Source organism: Cotesia glomerata, linkage group LG2, assembly GCF_020080835.1.
Source record: "Cotesia glomerata isolate CgM1 linkage group LG2, MPM_Cglom_v2.3, whole genome shotgun sequence".
NCBI classification, from domain to species: domain Eukaryota; kingdom Metazoa; phylum Arthropoda; class Insecta; order Hymenoptera; family Braconidae; genus Cotesia; species Cotesia glomerata.
This window is the reverse complement of record NC_058159.1, coordinates 3,730,110-3,745,913: the sequence shown is the minus strand read 5'-3', so window position 1 is coordinate 3,745,913 and position 15,804 is coordinate 3,730,110. Positions and strand designations below refer to the sequence as shown.

At 28.2% G+C, this 15,804-nt stretch overlaps 1 protein-coding gene across 2 annotated transcripts in view; it reads right to left on the bottom strand.

Moving 5' to 3' along the window:
• LOC123258429 (neural cell adhesion molecule 2-like) overlaps positions 1-15,205 on the bottom strand; it is a 32,020-nt gene extending 16,815 nt beyond the window's left edge. Inside the window, exons 1-4 of one of the 2 annotated variants that reach the window (XM_044718430.1) lie at positions 14,018-15,205; positions 2,630-2,971; positions 850-960; positions 432-635 (exon numbers count right to left, since the gene is read on the bottom strand). In XM_044718430.1, coding sequence (XP_044574365.1) covers positions 432-635; positions 850-960; positions 2,630-2,971; positions 14,018-14,141 — 781 coding nt within the window. In that variant the 5' untranslated portion in view covers positions 14,142-15,205. The remainder of the gene's footprint in view (positions 1-431; positions 636-849; positions 961-2,629; positions 2,972-14,017) is intronic. The other variant, XM_044718431.1, reaches the window with a different exon arrangement.
• Between the last annotated feature and the right edge of the window lie 599 nt (positions 15,206-15,804).

Genomic DNA, 15,804 nt, shown 5'->3' with positions numbered 1-15,804 from the left:
AAAACTTTCCTCCATATAAAATCCTGATAATTGCGGTATAAAATTAAATTTATAAAAAAATAAATTAAACAGACATTTATTTAGCTCAGACAAATATTCACTTAATTAAATATCAATATCAACCGAATGAATGCGTTTACTCTATCCACAATTTTTTTTTCTTTTTCAAAGCACAATTGTAATGACCACTTCAAAATTGTTAATTAAATTGATTTACATTCATAAAACAAATATTTACTTTTAATTTAATAATATCCATCAATTACACTCATTAATTTTGATACTCTTTTTTTTTAATTGCACAATTTTATTGATTGTTAATCACCATAAAAGATAAAAGAAGAAATTTAAAAAGCTAAATCATAAATGACGTTAATTACTTAATAAAAAAGAAATTAATAATAATAATAAACATTATACAAAGAACTTACAGGTCATGTCGATCCGGACGGTAGCAGATAAGGGTATAGATCTGTTATTATTGTTTGCGCTACATGTCAGCTCGGACTGGACGTCTCGGCGTCCTAAATTTTTTATTATAATCGTGCTGCGGAGCACACCCTCTCTCATGACCTCTGGTTTGTTACTGATCAATTTATGACCGCGGTACCAGGTTACCGATGGCGGCGGCTTACCTGTATTGACAGTATTAACTCTTTCATAAATATATTACAAAATATTACATAACTCGATAAATCTATACTTATTATTTATACTTTTATTCTACCATCAGTCTATATATTATTATTACTATTAGATATATTCTTACATTATTCTCTTCCCATGATAATACTTATTTTTATTTTCCAAACAATTCAATAGAAGAAATAAGTAATATAAGTAGCTTACCGCCGTAAACGTCGCAATGTAATTCCAGGTCGTCACCCTCGAGGTACGGCCCGACCTGTTTGTCCCTGGTGATGCCGTTCTCGTCAATAATGACGACCTTTTTTGGCGGAACTGTTGGACATAATGTTAAATAATCCTTTTGTTATTAATTCAATTATGCAATTGATTGATATTGATAATTCACCAATAAATCAAATGAATTAATTTCAAGCTAATGAATCAATAACCCAATTAACTAAGTGACAATAAGTTATTTATGGGTAATGTGTAATGGATATTGTCCATATCACTCAAATAGACCAAATAATACACAAATAGAGAGAATAGAGTTGTTAGATTCATTATTTAATAGAATAGTAATTATTTTTATGAAAAAATTATAAAAGCAATCACGTTAATAAAAATTTTAAATAATAATTTCTATCATTAAAAGTACAAATTAAATAGAAATAATTATTTTATTAAATTATCGGAATGAAAATCTAAAAAGCATTTCAATCAGGAATTTTCTTAATTATGCATATATAAAGAAATTTAATTAATTAATAAATTTAAAAAAAATAAAAATAATCATAATTTATTGAATGGAACTAATTTTTTTTTTTTTTTAATAAATTATAAATTTTTATGAAATCAATTTTAATTTAGGAATGAAAAATTGAAAAAATGATAAGTTTGATTATTGAAATAAAGCAAACTGAAAATTTTTTTAGACTAAGTAATTTTTTAAAGCACATTAGATAAGTCTTATTGAAATTTTTCTAATCTCAAGAAACATATTTTGCAATATTATTAATAACACTTAATTTTTGTATTTTTTCCAGGCATTGCCAAATAAACTTATTTTTGTGCAATTTTCGAGCCAAAATTTACCAAAATTTTAGAATTTAAAAATTTATAATTTATATCTTATAATTTAAAGAATGTACTAATTTTTATATAATGCCGATTGGCGTTCAAATGAATAAAGAAATAAAGAAATAAATTAATAAATTAAAAAAATAAATAATTGAATGTAATTATTGACTTTTATACTATTAAAGATTTGAAAAATAAATAAAAATTAATGTACCACAAGAACACGCCAGGATACCAGTTAGCGCGGCTAATTTTACAAGCGATTATCGCTATCATATTACTAGCAGATTTCTGGCGATTTTTCACGGGTATTATTATCAAGCTTATAATTATGAGTTACGCCCTTTTGGCATTAGTAACGCCATATGTTAAAGTGATAAATACCGACAAAAAAAAAAATATTAATTTAAAATCAAGAAAATCATTTTGAAGAATTTTTCTGTCTTGATTTAATTTAAAAAAATTTTTAAATAATTTTTTTTTTAATAATCCTTTTTGTATACTTAAATTTTAATAAAATAGTCCTTTAAAATTTCATAAGTTTTGGTTGTTATTTTGATATAAAAAAAAAATATTCATTTCGAATCTAGAAAATGATTTTGAAGAATTTTTCTGTTTTGATTTAATTTTCAAAAATTTTTAAATTACTTGAAATAATTTTTTTTTAATAATCATTTTTGTATACTTAAATTGTAATAAAATAGTCCTTTAAAATTTCAAAAGTTTTGGTTGTTATTTTGATATAAAAACAAAATAAAAAATGTAATTCTAAGCTTGTAGAGCACTGGGACTCTTTATGTAGAAAAATTCTTTAACTGAGAAATTTTTCTTGATTTAAGTAAATGTAACTCATTCAAATCGAATTCAATTCAATTTTTTTATTTATTTTTCATTTCTTTAACGAACTTAAATTTAATCTCACCTATCACTGTTAGGTTGACTTTAGAGTTACGGGTCTGCCCGAGGCGAAAGTCCACGCGACATCGATAAATGCCGGCGTCCTCCTCGCGGATCCTGTCGACCCCCAACTCCGCTGGCTTCTTGTCGGGGCGGAAGTACGCCCGGTTGCTGAAGACCGCGTCATCGGACCATCGCTCCGCGATGTCGAAGTCCCGGTCCCGGGCGTCGATGCTGTAGACAGAAGCTCCGAGGTCCTCGCGGTACCAAAGCACCAAGTGGACAGAGTCGCCCTCATCGCTCGTGGATATGTCGCAGGGCAGGTATGTCGGGTCCCCGACGATTGCCACCACGTGAGATATGGGGACTGAAACAGGTTTATTTAAAGTTAGTTATCGTAAAATTTTCATTCACAAAAAAAAATTAACTTGATTCAAGAGAAAAATTCTTGAACCAAGAAAATTATTTTCAAGAGTTTAATTTCTTGAATCAAGACAAAAAATCTTCAAGCTATGTGTGACAATAAAAAAAATTATTTATTATAATTTTTCAATTTTTTTTTTTTTTTTTTTTATTTTTAGAAATGTGGGCGACAATTAATATGTTTTATTAAACAAAGATTAATTCAATAGTTTTTTATTTTTTTTTTTCAGTTTTTAAAATTTCTATCAATGGTTTTTGTATTTTAACATTTATTAATTTTTTAAATTATTTTTATTTAAGTTATAATTTTGTTTTACTTATTTATAGGTAAAAGCTTTATAAAAAAATTTAACCAAATATTGTTTTAATTCAACAAAAATTTTTGTTATTTTTCGTAACACGAAATGGTTTTTTTTTTAATAAAAATTTTCTAAAACAAAATATTTTAAAATTACACCAATGGAAAATTTCATTTTATTCAAAAGAAGAAATCTTTAATCAAAAAAATCATTTAGAATTTATTTTTTAAATAAGGCAGAAGAATTTTTGAAACAAGTCAAATAAACTAAAAATTTATTACTAATTTAAGTAAATTTTATTTAGTTAAAAAAATTTTTTTCTTATCAGGAAGTAATATTCACAATTTATGAATATTAAGAAAGCTTAATTGATTTTTTATATTTATAAAAAATATGGATTATAAATAAGGTCGTCAAATACTAGATAAATATACATACTTTTCCAAAAAAATAAATATTGTACAAACAAAAGATACCTCAGAATCAAAAAGAGCTGATATTTCTTCTTCCATAATTGCATAAATATAAATTGCTATTTACAAACATAAATAGTGTCAGATAATCGATAAATTTACCTTCAACAAACATTAAAATTCACGAATACTGACTCAACTTAATTGAGTCTTAAACTCAGTTTTGTTTATAAAAAATTCAGTATGAACCGCGAAATTTTCTATTAATATCTTATTAATTATTTAATAATTAAATAAATGAATAAAAAATTGATCAAACTTACATTCAAAAATAAAATCCAATTAACAAAACTTAATCGCCAATTATGAAGTAACTTACAAAACCTATTAAGAAACTAATTAATCCTGTTTCGAAAAATAAAATCCGAACCCCCAAATCTCCTTATCAGTTCTCTTGGTCCTCCAAAACACCAAAACCCCTCAAAACAAATTTAAACTCCAAAGCGAAATCCAAAAGCTCCTACATCAAACTATTTGTAAGAGTAATTAGCTGCGTTTTGGGCAACAAGTTCGCCAATCCCGAATCTCTGAAAGTTGGGGCGCACAGAACCATATAATACATATAATAATAATAATAATATTAATAATGATAATAACAGAACCAGTCCAAGTTGCCGGTGAAGAGCATTAGAGATGAGAAATAAAGAGAGTTTGGATAACGGATGAGCAGCGAATGGCGAAATAGCGGTCATGCGCTGTGGGCTATCGATCGAACTACCCCTTGATAGTGTGCAGAAGTCCATGCACGCACGCACGCGAGATAGAGAGTGGAACAGCTTCAGTCCAGCCTAACACTACCCTGGACACGCACAGTAAGCTTTCTATATAGATTTATCCTGAGCGCTGTATACTAGGTATAACACTAAACTTTGATGCTTTTATAGAGGACGAGGATAGTCCTGGGCACAATAGCGGCAGTCATGGCAGCAGTAGTCGTAGAAATCCAGCACAGTCCACCGAATAGCGTTAGAGTAATGAAAATACTGTGCTATAAACGTCATCTGCTGTATGTATTGTTGTGCACAGACTGGCAATGCATCGCGCGTCACTGGGAATCAGTGTACCAGCTTTCACAATCGATTAAGATCAATCATGATACAGTTCCACCCTCAGCCCTCAGTCCTCTTTCTCTTCCACTAGAACACTACAAAGCGCACATTTATGTTCAGCCTGAGACTGCAAAGGGAGTTTGCAGTTCCAGAGGGGCTGAGTGAGGAGGGTCAGGGGGAAAATGCGCTGCGAGGGTGACCAGAAACGCGATAACATTATTGTTCGCGAGATGCTAAAGGTTTACTCGTTGTGATAGACGCGGAAAAGAGAGAAGAGCTTCACTCGGTGATGTCCATCCTCAATACAATACTGTTGGCCTTTTCATTGTGTAATCAACTCGCGTGCATCGCGGTCTGTTCACATCAAACTAAAGCTTTTGCGGTATGCTTTTAGGGTATCATGCGGTACATGGTATCTATCCGCCGGATAAATTTCCCGGATGCTTGCATTCATCAGCATGTCCGTCGTAATTAGTCGCTTAATTAATTATTCATTTTTTTTTAAGGTAGTTCTTTTCCAGCCTATAGTTTATGCTACTGTTGTTTTTTTCATTCGCTAGTGTCGCTTCTCTTACGGGCTATTGCTCATTTACTTCCACGTATGACTTTATTTTTGTTTACTTTACTAGTTTATCCTCAAAAACTATGTGGTAGGAAATTTCAGAATTTTTTAGAGTAATTATACATTAAGTAATATTAGTTTTTCGTGGAATTCTTTAAATTTCTTCAATATAAAAATAATAAAACTTAGAGATTTTCTGTCTCTTTTCCCATACCGCCTGTGTGAAAATATCATTTTCAATTGCAATTATCTTTGGTGCATTATGCATTTAATTACTCATAATATAAATTTGAAAGGTTTCTTGAAATTTTGCTCGCATGATCCAACTACCTTAATTTAAGAGAAAACTTTATGTAAAAGCTCAATTCAATTTTGTTCTGAGTTTTTCCGACAGATTTCTGCATACGGCTATATGCAGTGGGGATAAATTGATGGGACGTATTTTGGTAGTCTATTAAGCCGCGCGAACGGGAAATTTCATCCGCTTAAGCGCCTTCTATACTTCGATTACATTTATATTTATTTTTTTATATTTATATGAGTTGAATTTGAGCTTTTTCTGCAGAACATTGTGACTATGACAATTGACCGGATTATCTGTGTCTATTCAATCGTGTCGTTATTGTCTCCATTAAATGGGGATTTTAGGGAGTGACTTACATTCCTAGTCACCAGTTATGTGATACTTAGGTATTTTTAATACTTTTGGAAAAAAAACGTCTCAAGTTTTACAAGCAGCTTTTTAAAATTTTTTTTATTTATTATTATTATTATTATTATTATTATATATTATTAAAAGAATAAGAAAAATTTTGTGTCCAGGATAGTCATATGATAAAATCGGTTTTTTTAGTGAAATTTAGTATCATTGCAAAGGTATTGATTTGAATTTGTGCCTTCTTTAGGTACATAATTAAGAAATGACCTTGTATCTTGTGAACTATTGTCATTGTTAAAGATATAAACTCACCCCGATGTTAAACTCATCAAGAGCTTTCATTTGAGTACCCACATCTTTTTTTCATATATTATATATATGTATATATGAAAAATATATCAAAATGCATGTGGGTACTCAAATGAAAGCTCTTGATGAGTGTAACTTCGGGATGAGCTTATATCTTTAAAAACGTCAATAGTTAAGAAAGTACGGGCATTCTAACAAATATCTTGTGAACTATTGACTTTTTTAACGATATAAGCTCACCTCGATATTACAATCATCGAGACCTTTCATTTAAGTACCCACATCAATTTTTCATATATTTATATGTATTACATATGAATTGTTTATTTGAGAAACCCCACAAGTTATATGGAAACCCCATATGACTTATGGGGTTTCTCAAATAAACGATTCATATATCTATATATGAAAAATATATAAAAATGCATGTGGGTACTCAAATGAAAGCTCTTGATGAGTGTAACATCGGGACGAGCTTATATCATTGAAAACGTCAATATTTAAGAAAGTACAGTGCAATTTAACAAAAGTCATTATTTAATAAAGAAAAATTTTATTTATTTATAGTTCACAAGTCACGGCAGTCACATAGTGACTGCAAAGTCGTAGTTATTATTATTATTATTATTATTATTATTTTATATGAAAGTCAAATTATTTTATACTTTAGAAAAAGTATTATGCACGTCGTAAATCCGCGTGATGCTTGATCGAGCATGAGCTTTCTCTGAGCCTCATTGTGCGCTCGTTTCTTTCTGAGCTTTATATCGTCTGTTGAGAATATATGAGTATACATGTATGTAGATGCATGGATGATATTTTCGTTGCTCCCATTCTTGAGGAATATCAGATAAGATTACATTCGATGCATTTATACATCTCTATTCATCGCGCCGTTCTTTAGTCGACGTGCTTTATTGTATATATACTTCTTGTACACAATCTTCGATACATAATGTTATATGTTTAGACTTTAGTGATAATGATAATAATAGTAATAGTAATGGATATGGTTATGGCGACGGTAATGTTGAAATTGTTCAGTAGGTGTAGAGACTAAGAGAGTTTCAATCGTTGGTTATGGAAAAATCATTACAGAGTATATGGGGTATAAGATAATATGAAAATTGTTATTTTATGAATTAAATTATTGATGTAAATTCTCTAGTTTATTTATGATTTATGATTGTGTAGGATATATTATACCGAGACTTATGAAATTGACTAGTAATTATTAATTGAAAAAAAAAAATATTCAGAGTTTTTAGATTTAAAATCTGTAAAAAAATATTTTGCGAGATGCAGAATTTTTTTTTTTTCGTTTTATCAATGAATATTTTACATTTCACTTGTCAGTTTACTGAGTAAATATTAGAGATACAGTATTCATTTTTTATTGTTTTTTATTGCTAGTTATTATTACTTGTAAAAAATGTTTTCTGATAAGCCTATATCAAAAATTTGATCAATGTCCATAAAAAAAAGTGTTATAAAATAAAAAGACATCTTTTTACTCTATAAATCTTTATAAATTAAATTTTTTTAATCAAATTTCTTCTCCTAGAATCAATAAAATCGTAAATGTTATTTTTCATAAAAATATTAATTTAAACAAAATAAAATAACATAATATATAAAAAATGTAATTGAAGCCCGATGGACAGAAATCATTAACTAAAATATTAATTGTAATTTGGCCAAAAAGCAATACAAAATTTAATATCTGTAATGTTAGTATTGACATAATTCAGCATTGACCGACATTATTAACGATTGCTCGGAATCTAATCAACCAACAAAATTCTAATTAGAGCGATTAATTATTAATAAAAAAACAACAAAGTAAATACAGCAAATAGATTTTTTTGCTTGAATAATGACCGAGATACTGAATGGTGTAATAGAGAGTAAAGATTCGACTTTGAAATAAATATTTTACCATAGAAATTTTTAAGGATATAGAAGTTGATATTAGATATTAAATAATATTGTAGTTTAAAAAAATATATACTCTATATTATTAAAAGAATATGAAAAATTTTGTGTCCAGGATAGTCATATAATAAAATCGGTTTTTTTAGTGACATTTAGTGTCATTGCAAAGTTCTTGACTTGAATTTGTGCGTTTTCAAAATTTCATATCATTTCCACCGATATGCAATTTATGATGATAAGTATTTAGGCTGCATTCGAATATGCTCTATCTTTAGATACATAATTAAGAAATTATCTTGTATCTTGTGAACTATTGAAATTTTTAAAGATATGGATGATTCTCTGTAAGGATGTTTTTTTCTATCCCAGGCATTTTTTTATTAGAAAAATTGTTATTTTGTTACTAAAAAAAATTTATTAAGAAAGTAAAAAAACATTTCTATTTGGAGCATTGAAAACTAAAATGGAATAAATTTTGGTTTTTTTGCTATAAATTCGTAAACCACCGAAATGTCAGTCCCCTGGGCTGTCCCAGTCCCAAAATTAAAACTTTAAGATTAAATTTAAGTTATTCGTCAATAATATATAATTTGATCCATAATGTTTATAAACTTAATTAGTTAACTAACAATCTTCTTCAATAAAAAGTACCGAAAGTTAATTTGTTTCATTAAATTCATTAAACCAAAGTTTGTCCCAGGCATTTTAAGATCAGTCCCCTGCCAGAAGGACAAAGCCAAAAAAATAAATCTAGCGTGTTATTTTATCTTTTGTAAGGTTTATAAGGATCTAACTGGCCGTAAGTTAATAACCATAGGGCTGTTAGCGCTTTATCGCCATTTTATTTAGTGTCAAAGCACCGTTTTTTCTGGAAATGTGTCTGGGCCACTTCAAAACTCAGTCCCCTGACAGCTATTTTTGTTTATAATTTATTCATAAAATTGGATCCATAAGTCTTAATATTATTCTAATTAACGTAAACATTCATTGAGAACTTAAAAAGTTGAATGCATTGAAATAGTTTGCTTGATTTTTCTCAATTTGATAAAACAATCAGCCCCCTGGCAGTCAGTCCCCTGTCATGTTATATGGCAAAAGATACACAAATATCGAAAAAGCAAAAATTAATTCGGCTGTTTATTTATTATAATTAAGCTGATAGTTTTGTAGCCCTTGTTAATTTTTTTTCTAATAAAATCAAAAATAATTTGGTCGGACAATCTTGTACAGATTTAAGACGTCCTTACAGAGAATCACCCATATAAGCTCATCCCGATGTTACACTTATCGAGACCTTTCATTTGAGTACCCACATCAATTTTTCATATATTTATATATATTATATATATATGTATATATGAAAAATATATAAAAATGCATGTGGGTACTCAAATAAAAGCTCTTGATGAGTGTAACCTCGGGATGAGTTTATATTTTTAAAAACGTCAATAGTTAAGAGAATACAGGGCATTTTAACAAATATCTTGTGAACTATTGACATTTTTAAAGATATAAGCTCATCCCGATGTTACACTCATCGAGACCTTTCATTTGAGTACCCACATCAATTTTTCATATATATATATATATATATATATATATATATATATATATATATATATATATATATATATATATATATATATATATATATATATATATATATATATATATGAAAAATATATCAAAATGCATGTGGGTACTCAAATGAAAGCTCTAGATGAGTGTAACATCGGGACGAGCTTATATCTTTGAAAACGTCAATATTCAAGAAAGTACAGTGCAATTTAATAAAAATCATTATTTAATAAAGTATTAAAAAAAACTTATCTGTCATAGTTTTTAAATTAATCAATCACAAAACCATTTTTTGTCTACGTTCCGACACTTGACACAAATTTTTTCTCTCAAGAGTATAATCAAATTTTGAATTGTAACTAAATTTAATTACATAGTAGCTGTAAATTAATTTATAATTAATTTTATAACAAACGAATGAAAAAACTGATTTGTTAAAAAAAATTAAAAATTTTGTGCTTAAATAATCGTTTTATTTTTTTTGTAAAAAATTTAAAAACCTATAAATATCTTTCAGTATATTTAGCTTTGAATAACATTATGATTCAGTAGTTCAATAAGTTACTTGGAGTTTATCTGTCAAATATTGGATAATACACTTCATTTAACACATATGCAGCAATAGGACCTTCTTGAGAAGCGTTGGAGAGCTATTTCGGTTTCCATATTCACCCATACATATGATATATTGATAGATATAAGAATATATGTCTATTATATTTGAATTTTATAAAAACAAGTTTGGATTAATTTAAGAGGGCGTTCAATTCTCTATTTATACTATTTTCTCTTCTGTAGGAAGAGAAGAAAATGGTAATCCACAATGTAGCAAGATTATTTTCATGTACATAGTAACTAGATCTATTTTTAGAGGAAGGGGTAATGTGTAGAATAGGATTCTCTAATTATGTTGCCCGGAATTACGATAAACCATGGTAATACGATAGAACCGATTTTACTATTTTTTGACCTAAATTTTAATTAATTTTTTTTTTTCAGAGGTCTTAATATTTAATAATTATTTTTTTTCTAAAACATTGTTACTTTTTCTTCAATTTTACGGCAAGACTATAGATTTTACTTCTACGTTAAAGTACAACCGAATATCACAAGTGCCAAATATATGTTCCCTACAAAGCTCTATTTGATCTACGTAGTTGATTTTTGTATGCAAAGTCGGATTAGAAAAAAGAAATAACTTTTAAAAATTTTTTTTATCAATTATTACTACGATATGCTCTGAATCTGTACTTTTAATGTCTAACATATAAAGATTTTCGATATTATAATCGGCTCCCAGACGAAATAAAAAAAAAGGATAGAATGTTTATTTTTAAAAGATTATTAAAAGAATTTGTATAGGAAAAATTTTAAGTTTTAAATAAAATATTAATGTACACTAATTGATGTAAACTATTGTAAAGAGACTGATAAAATAGCTACTGCTAAATAATAAAATTATTATTATTATTATTATTATTATTTAATTACGCCAAGTATTCAAAATGTTATTTATTTTCATCCCCTAAATTTTTATTGAAATCTGATTATTACTTTTTGAAAAATAAAATAAAAAATGTAATTTTTCATTAGACTTGATGTTCAACGCCAAAACTTTAAAAAAGTCAATATTTTTTTACTAGTTTTTTTGAGTTGTTCAAAAATTTAGTGGACTTATTATTATACTATAAATTACTATGTTAAATTTCATCAAATTCTGATCGGTAAATCTCTCATCACAAGTACTATCTTTACAATACACTGAGAAAAAAAAATTTTTGTCCAGAAAAAAATTTCTCGGCTCAAGAATCGTTTAAAATAAATTTTGGTTTTTTGACAAAAGAATATCAATATCTATCATGATAATAAAATATTGGCATTAATTTTGATAGATTAACAAACGAATAAGTTCACTTGAATTAAACAAAAAATAATTCGATTAAATCGATCAATTCTTGAGACAAGAAAATAGGTTCTTGTGACAAGAAAATTTTCTCAAGAGTGGTAGTTTTTTTTTCTCAGTATATATTACATATATATTTAAACATTTTTTTCATTTGTTTTATTTCAACTTCTTAGCGGCTATTCTTAAATTGCACTATTTTGTCCGTATACACAGAAAAAAAAATTTATTTGAATCAAGTAAATAATTTTGAAGAACTTAATCTTCTTGATTTAAACAGAAAAATTCTTACACTAATGAATTTTTCTTAATTTAAGTAAATTTTACTTGATTCAAGAATTTTTTGTCTCGATTCAAGACAATAAAACTTTTCAAAATTATTTTCTTGGTTTAAGAATTTTTTTGTGTACGTCTCTTGTATCCTTTGATATGTTTTATGCACTTTTTATACGGAAAATAATAGTAAGAAAAATTAAAATTAAGATTCATGAGAAAAAAATTTTATAAAAAATAAAATAATAAATTTCTTGATTCAAGAAAAAAAATTCTTGAGCAAAGATAAAATTTTCAGTAAAAAATTGTTTTTTTTTGGCTTAAGAATTTTTTGTCGTGAGCCAAGTTAACTTTTTTACTAATGTATGATATTCTCCGTGATATTTTTGAAATAAATGCAAACGTTCTTATTGGTGACCTCCTGTGAGGGTGTTAATATTTAATTAAGTTTCTACTGAAAGCATATTCTTTCCGTAAAAAATGATCCAGTAAAGAGGAAATTATCTCGAAGCGTTTCGGTCAGAATCTTTGTGTATGTGTCTTTGAGATTAATAGAAATAGGGGAAGAAAGAATATAGGGTAGCTAAATATGAGTTTTTGGAAAATATAATGGATCTTTTTTTTCGACTAAGTAAACCTGCTTTTAGTTATCACAGAAAACAACCAAGAAAATTTCCTGAAATTGTTTGTGTGGAAATATTATTATAGAAAATATTATAATCTTGACTAAGAAAAAAAATAAAAATTATAATCTTTAAAACCAAATTTTTACAAATTCAAAAAGAGTTTTGTTTTATTCTTGTCTTATTTTATATTTCATCTTTGTATTTAGTGAGAGAAGTAAATCCTTTAGAATACGAGTATCAACTCATATTTTTTTGCTGCGTATGTCGATGTATGGCTGAGACATAAAAAATAAAAGTATATTACTTGTGTTTTTGCTCGTTTAAAAAAGATTAAAAGTTCTTTAAAATGAATAGTAAAATAAATTATCGTGAATTTTTTATAAAATACTAAAAAATTCATGAGAAGTGTTTTTTAAAAAGAAGAAATCTTTTGTAAAAATTAAATTTTTTATTTTATAAGTTAAAGATTTTTTTTCTCTTGAACTAAGTTAATGTTTTTAAGTTTTTTGGTCGTTAAATAAGAAGAAAAATTATTTAAAGCGAAATTTATTTAAGCTCGAACAAATTTTTTGAAAAATTTTCTGTTTGAATTAATTCACTAAAAAAATTTAACAAAAAAATCTTTTGAACTAAGAAAATTATTTTTTTTTAATTTAATCAATAAGAAAAATCAAGTAAAATTTTTTTCTTCAAAATTTTTTATGCGCCAAAACCAAATTTTTGGGAAGTATAAAATAAGAAAAATTTTTTGAATCAAGTAAAACTTTTGTAAATTAAAAAAAGTTTCTCAGTTCAAAAATTTTTATTCTAGGTTCAAAATAATAAATTTTTGAAAAATTATTATATTCCAAGAATTTTTCTTTAATAAATTAAATTTTTCATATCATCCAAAAGATATCTAATAATATTTCTACACAGAAAAAAAAAAGTTCTTAAATCAAGTATATAATTTTGAAGAACTTAATATTCTTAATTTAAGAAAATTTTTCTTGATTTAAGGAAATTTTACTTGATTCAAGAATTTTTTGTCTTGATTCAAGACAATTACCCTCTTCAAAATTATATTCTTGGTTCAAGAATTTTTCTCTTGAATCAAGTTAATTTTTTTTTCAGTGTATAAAAAATATAATTATCTTCAATTAAAATTGTATTAACAATATGATTATCCTAATTTTATTTTATAATATGATTATCTTAAAAAAATCCGGCTTTAAAAAACTTCCCGGTTCGCCCAAAAATAACCTCTCTTCCTCTCAAAAATAAAATCAATTGTAAATAAGCCATAAACAATATCAGTAAAAATAAAAACCAAACAATGAACTTACTATCTTTAACGCAAAAGGATCCGATAATCCAGAGCGATAGAAGAGGAATAACAAGGGCTTCGTCTAGGTGTCTTGGGTTTCTAACGCACCCCGACTTCCTGAGACACAGCTGTAAATTAATCATTATCGTCTGTCGATTTAAGCTCCTGATGCATATTAATCACCCGCTAATATCACTTATTAGCAACTAACAACCACAGCCAAAAATAACAACAATAATCCCTCCTACAACTATAAATAGGATGAATAAGTAAATTCACAAAACCCAGCATAGTAATTAATCCTCCATGATTAATCAAGCAAAGCAGTGCCCGTTTTAGGGCTTCGCCGATACCCCAAGGGATTCTTAGAGCCTTCAGGCATCAGGTAGAGTATCAGTACAGCAAGACTGCTTTACTACCCGACGGCTCTATCGAGCGGTTACAGGTGGGAAGCCCTTTTGCGTACGACCATTTATGTTTCTCAACAGCCTGTGTCCGAAAGAGTGGTTCTTCTCTTCTGCCCCCTATTCACCGATAGGCCTTAATCAATCACTGATATATTCCACGATTTATATCAAGGCACTTCCCACTAACAACTATTTTTTTTCTGTAATAAAATTAAAATAAAAATAAAATCACTGGATTTAATTTTTTCGATTATAAATTTAGCCGGGTCTTTAAATCGTCTCCATTAAAAACTGTTAACTATTTCCATAAAAATGATTACAGTGTTATAAATTAACACTAAAAAGTTGGTGCTAAATTTTTAGGGTGACTTTCTTCCTGCCCTTCGCCCCACACTTGCGTTCTCGTTAGCCCACAAACTAAGGGTTGATTTTTTTCACATATCGACACCTACTGCACACTCACAGCTCCTTCCTCCTATCACTTTTTCTATCAACAACTGACTCTGATACTCCCGCACTGATAACCACAGATTTGACCTCTCGTTCGAACATTAGATTAGGATTTTTCAATTATTCAGACCCACGGAGTTTACTAAAAAATAACTGTGTAAAATAGCGAAGACTTTTTATCAAAAGCAACTGCTCGGTGGTAGATTTTAAAAAATAATTTTGGAACGAGTACAAGCGAAATGCGCGTTGCGTGGTAGCTGAACCGACTACATCCAGCCGCCATCGGGAGATTTTCTCTGGCAGCACCACTGTAAGCAATCTCTCCCTCGCACCCACGCAGATCGGGGCGAATTTACCCTACCGGGGTCCTTCTCTCGTCCCCGTGGTCGTCAAGTCGATCGAAAAGTGCCATCGGGATAGAGTACGCGGGCGCGAAATTCATGCTCTAGATCGCATGCGTTCTGAACCAAAGGCCGGCTGGAGAGTACGAGCCCTCAAAGTTCCAGCTAGAACGGCTACTGCTAGAGCTGGGTAGACACACTGGAATAATAGAACCGAATTTAGACGGAGATGGAGAATTGTTAATGCTAAAGGGAGGAAAGTATTTGCTTGATAAATGTTTTTTCTGGTAGAGGAGAAATGTTTTTTGCAAACATGATGAAAATAAGTACAGTTGTTGTGCTTAAATGTCTTTTTTTTTTTGGATGGAAATTTTAGTTTTTTGATTTTAGATTGAGCTTGGAAATTTTAATTAAATTGTAAGAGAAAAAAATTTATTGCGAAAAATGTAGACATTTTTTTTGAGAAATTAATTTGTTGAAAATTTTAAACAATTTTATTTCTTACACGAAAAGAACAAGATGACACTGGATATCATCCTAGATTATACTCAGTGATATCTGTAGTGAAAAAAAATTTCGGATAGTAGCTAGAAAAATTTAGATTATAC